The sequence below is a fragment of the Vicia villosa genome, linkage group LG1 (genome assembly GCF_029867415.1).
Source record: "Vicia villosa cultivar HV-30 ecotype Madison, WI linkage group LG1, Vvil1.0, whole genome shotgun sequence".
In the NCBI taxonomy this organism is placed as follows: domain Eukaryota; kingdom Viridiplantae; phylum Streptophyta; class Magnoliopsida; order Fabales; family Fabaceae; genus Vicia; species Vicia villosa.
Genome location: NC_081180.1, coordinates 210,160,879 through 210,166,311, shown reverse-complemented (window position 1 = coordinate 210,166,311; position 5,433 = coordinate 210,160,879). Strand labels below are relative to the sequence as shown.

The window sequence follows — 5,433 nt, the reverse complement described above, 5'->3', positions numbered from 1 at the left end:
AAACAGTGTTGGAATATTTTCAGTTCTGTAGAGGATTGGTCGACGGTCTTACGTGCGAGAATCCTTAAGAATGGCCGCTTGGTTAATTACCATATTTTCTCTTCCATATGGACAGGTTGCAAAAGTCTTTTTCCTGATGTCGAAGATCATTCGTCTTGGCTTATTGGTAACGGTGAGAACATCAATTTCTAGACTGACAATTGGTGTGGGCAAAAATTAATTGACATTGTTCAGCTCCCATCCAATCTGCAGAGAAGTTTAAATTCCAAGGTGAGTGATTTTATTCAGAATCAGTCTGTTTGTATCCCCCAAACCTTGCTTTCGGCTTGTCCTCTGCTGCAGCAACTTCTTCCTCACATTTTGGTTAATCCGCTCGGTGATGATAAATTTATTTGGAATGGTACCGATAATGGTTTGCTCTCTATCAAGGACGCTTACGCTCATCTGGATGCTAATCATCAGAGTTTCTCGTGGGGTAAAATCATTTGGAATTCATCGGTTCCGCCTTCGAAATCTCTTTTGCTTTGGAGGCTTTTGTTGGGTAAACTGCCCACGGATGATAAGCTTTCTTCTAGAGGCAGGATGCTCCCCTCGCAATGTAGCCTTTGTCTCCGTGGTTCGGAATCTCTTCAGCATTTGTTTTTTGATTGTTGTTTTGCTAACGGTCTTTGGAGGTGGATAAGTGTCTTACTTGATTTATCTACTCCGATAGCTTCTATTGCGGATTGTCTTTCGGTAATAAATAGTATACACTCTCAACAGTGCAGCGTTGTTATCCTTGCGGCGGTTACCAACACTATCTCCTTTATTTGGAATGCTCGTAACATGGCTCGTTTTCAAAACAAGCCCTCTCATTGGAAATCCGGTTGCGCCTCCATTGTTTCTCTCACGACTTTGGCAGGTAACAACACGAAGAAGTGCTCCAATAATGAAATAAAGGACGTTATCATTTTAAAGAACTTCGATGTCAATGTTCATCCTCCAAAACAACGTGTGTGTGTTGAGATTTTGTGGAGCCCTCCGCCTCGATTTTGGGTGAAAGTGAACACTGATGGGGCAGCGTCCGGTACCCCGTTAGTGGCTGCTTGCGGGGGCATTTTTCGAGACCATAACGGCGACCATCTCGGTAGTTTTTCTTGCTTTTTGGGTACAGCTAATGCTCTTTTTGCGGAGCTCATGGGAGTCATTCTTGCCTTGGAGTTTGCTATTACTCAGAACTGGCCTAACCTGTGGTTGGAATCGGATTCAAAGTTGGTGGTGTTGGCCTTTCAAAACACATCGGTGGTGCCTTGGAAGCTTAGAAATAGATGGGATATGTGTATTCAAGCTCTTAACAATATTAACTTCATGGCAACGCACATCTTCAGAGAAGGGAATCATTGTGCAGATATTTTAGCTAATTTAGGTTTTTTAGATGCTAACTTTACTTGGTGGGATAGTCTACACCCCACTGTTTCTAAGGATTACAATAGAAACAAGTTAGGCCTTCCTAGCTTTCGTTTTTGTTAGGTTTGAGGTTTCGGTCTTTGTCCCCCTCATTTTTGTGTACCTAATTTTTATTTTATATCATGGGCCATTGCCCCCCTTTTTTTTTTTGAAAAAAAAAAAAAACATTCAATCGTTTATCTCTCATGCTACCCATTCATTATAAATTTTATGACAAATATAAATATTTCAACATCGGCGAAGTAACCACCAAACAAATATAAACTATTTTCTTAATAGAATATTAAATAAATAAAATAACATCTACCAATTTCTATTTATTGGAGAGAAATATAAGACAAAAATAAATTTAATCAAAATAAAAACATTAACTTTAAATATTGAAGTAAATGCATAGATAGACAAAAATTCATTGAAATTTAAATAAATAAATATAAATTTTAAATATTAAAGTAATTAAAAGATAAAGCTGTGCCATAAACATAAAAAAAAAAATAGAAAATATAATAAACACATTAATTTTTAATTTTTAATTAAAATAACTTATAATTTTTTTAAGAGTCTTGCTAACGAGTGCTCTCAGGATATTCTTTAAACATACTAAATAAAGAAAATATTTTTTATAAAAATGAGTATTTCAATTTTCAATGCATTTTAAATCCATTACATACACGCATTTTTATAAAAACTTACCACTTTTTAAGTGTCATAAAAACATTGGTTAGCATTTTTTTTTTTTTTTTTAAAAATTCCACGTTTAACTCTTAGGGTCTGTTTGGTATAAGTGAAATATGAAAGAGAGAAGTAGCAGAGAGGGAAGTAGAGGAGAGATACCCAACTTCTCTCGTTTGGGAGAGCAGAGAATTAGTGAAGAGAGAGAGAAATTGTGTGGGACCCATACATTTTCTGGTTCTCTCACCCATGCGAAGAAAGGAGGAGAACTACTCATTTTTCCATTTATGCCCTGCAAATAAAAACTATGTGCTTGTTTCATTATTCACTTTGTGCTTTGTTTCTTTATTCAAAAGTGTATTGTACATATGTTCCTCATGCCACTAATTTTAAAAAGAAATTAATCATTAATATTATTATTTGAGTGAAAGGTGTTAGTGATCAAATTAATATGTAGCTAGATGGAAAAAATAACGTTTCTCGTAGTATATTTAATTTTTTTATAAACGATAATGAGGTATTTTAGAAAGACAAAAATAAATTGATTAAATAAAATAACAAATATTAATCAAAAATTATTAATAATTGAAAATAATATGTACTGAAATGAATTAATATCAAAAAATTAAATCAATTTGCAAATATGTTTTTTAACTTTTGGGGGCATTTGTGTAATTTTAAATTCAATCAACATTTCTTTCTTTTCTATTTCTCTTCTATTTCTTTTATACCAAACAATATATCAAATCTACTCTATTTCTCATATACTTCTCTCTTCTCTCACTCTTTCTCTTATACTTCTCTCTTTATCATTTCTCTTGCCAGCCAAACAAACCCTTAAGGACACATGTTAAGGGAACAACTCTTAAAAGAACAACTTTTCTACCCATCACAAAAAGATGGGTAGTGTACCTTTAGCCAATCACATACCATCATTTAACTTTTACATATTTAGTTATTTATTAAATAATACATTTGTTCGTTGTTTTCAAGACATTTTATACTGGTAATCTTACCCAACTTTTTGTGTTGGATAAAAAAGAATTCACCTTGTTTTTATTTGTATCATTAAGATTGAGAGAACCAAAGAGTACTCATCTTAATTATCATCTTATTGTCTTCTAAGTCAGTATTGATTCAAGCATATATAGAGGTTTTGTAATGCTAAGAAATATATAGCAGTGGTTGGTGAATTCAATAAAATCAGCCGTTTTTTCAATGTTCTTTCACTAGTAAAAATATAGGGCAGAAAGTGACTAAAACCAATTTTTCTCTGCATAATCCTGCAACACTATAATTTAGTGCTGCAGCGCTATAATTTATAACATACCACCTCTAGAATACCACCAACAGCGATAATTTGATTATTAGAACAAAATGACATTATAATTAAGGGTTAATAGTCATTCATCCCCCTGTCATATAGGCGAGTTTTGATTTCCCCCATTTAAAAAAAAGTTTTGGATTACCCCTTATAATAAACGTGTAAAAACCAGGGGATAAATAAAAAAATGTATTTTACGAGGGGTAATTTTTCCTCTTAAGTAAAAAAGACTTAAAATTTTAAAAATTTTAAAATTATAGGAAGTAATCCAAAAAAAAATTTTAAATGGGAGAAAATCAAAACTCGGGGTGAATGAGTATTAACCCTATAATTAAAAGACATATATGGAAAAAGAAAAGACATTGTAATGTTCACAACTTCGTAACAAGTCGGAAAGATCTGTCTATCTCATAATTTCAACATATGGCAACATAGCCATGCAACACAAAGCCACCAAAGCAACACTGCATGTCTACGTGGAACCAAAACAACACTTCACGTATCCATTCCTCCACGCCACTTCTTCTGTTCTTCTCCTTATTAACACAAACCTATCCCAACACTCGTAGAAACAAAAACACACTCAAACTCACAAAGAAAACAACAATGGCATCCACCGACAAGTCACCGGAACCAACACCAGCAAAGGGTTCAGATCCAACTCCCCCCGGTGAGGCAATGACTATGGGACAACACGTTGTGGACAAGAGTGCAATGATGGTTCAGAGTTTCAAACCCATAAACCAGATGAGTTGTCATGTGTGTACCTTTGCAATCTACAGCCATGACATGTCTCGTCAGATTGAAACTCATCACTACTGTACTCGTCTCACCAACAAGTTCCTTCAGTGTGCTGTTTATGATTCGGATGACTCTAGTAAAGGTCGTCTTATAGGTGTTGAGTATATCATTTCTGATGATATCTTTGACACTCTTCCTCTTGAGGAAAAGAAGCTTTGGCATTCTCATGCTTATGAGGTTTTACTCCACAGTTATACATATAACTTTCTTTTCTATCAGTGACATATATGTCTGATAACAATTGTAACTTTTATGGATTGTTTAGATAAAATCAGCTTTGTGGGTGAATCCTAGAGTTCCAGAGATGGCTGCGATGTCTGAGCTTGAAAATCTTGCAAAAACTTATGGAAAATTCTGGTGTACATGGCAGGTTGACAGAGGTATTTGGAATTAATTAATGCAACTTTTTGTTTCTATTTTCTGAGTAAAAGATTTGAATGTTAGCATAATCTTTGCAGGGGATAGGCTTCCACTGGGAGCACCAGCCTTGATGATGTCACCACAGGCTGTGAGTCCAGGTTTGGTGAGACCAGATCTGGTGCATGAGAGGGATGACAAGTATAATATATCAACAGAAAGCATCAAAAAGTCGAGGGTTGAGATTCCTGAGCCAGAGATGATTAATCCATTGGCTGACTATTGGAAGCAACATGGAAAAGGTTTCGTCATTGACTTTGAAGAAACTGAGATGAAAAAAAGGGCTCCTTTTCCTTGAACAACATGAAAAGCTATATTTGTATGTCATCTTGAGTGAATAAAGCATGGTTATGTATTATATATGCTTATGATTTAGAGGGTAAGGTAATAAATGTATGAAGTGTTTGGCTATGTGGCCTTACATGTGATATTTCACTGTTTGTGATATGAGAATGTTAAATAAAAATGGATGACATGGTGTTATATTACATATATTAAAATACCATAATTACATCAAAATAATTCATTCTTCCATACATATATTTTATACCAAAATTATAACCATATAAGTGTATCGTGTATTTATATCGGGTAACGTGGAAACAATCGAAGAGATGACCGATAAGAGGAGGGATGCTACTTGTAAATTTTGGAGGGACTTGCCAATTAAAGAGAATAAGCTTCTCCAAAAATCGAGGTTGAAATGGTTAAAGGAGGGAGATTCGAATAGTGCTTTCTTTCATAAGGTCATCAAGGAACGAAGGATGGTCAAT

The 5,433-nt window shown here is 34.5% G+C and overlaps 1 protein-coding gene across 1 annotated transcript; it reads left to right on the top strand.

The window, feature by feature from the left end:
* Window positions 1-3,979: 3,979 nt before the first annotated feature.
* Window positions 3,980-5,150, top strand: LOC131622230 (oil body-associated protein 2A-like). Its single transcript, XM_058893262.1, has 3 exons — window positions 3,980-4,420; window positions 4,509-4,623; window positions 4,702-5,150. Exons 1-3 carry the CDS (start codon window positions 4,049-4,051, stop codon window positions 4,956-4,958), a joined length of 744 nt encoding a protein of 247 aa, XP_058749245.1. The 5' UTR covers window positions 3,980-4,048; the 3' UTR covers window positions 4,959-5,150.
* Window positions 5,151-5,433: the final 283 nt, after the last annotated feature.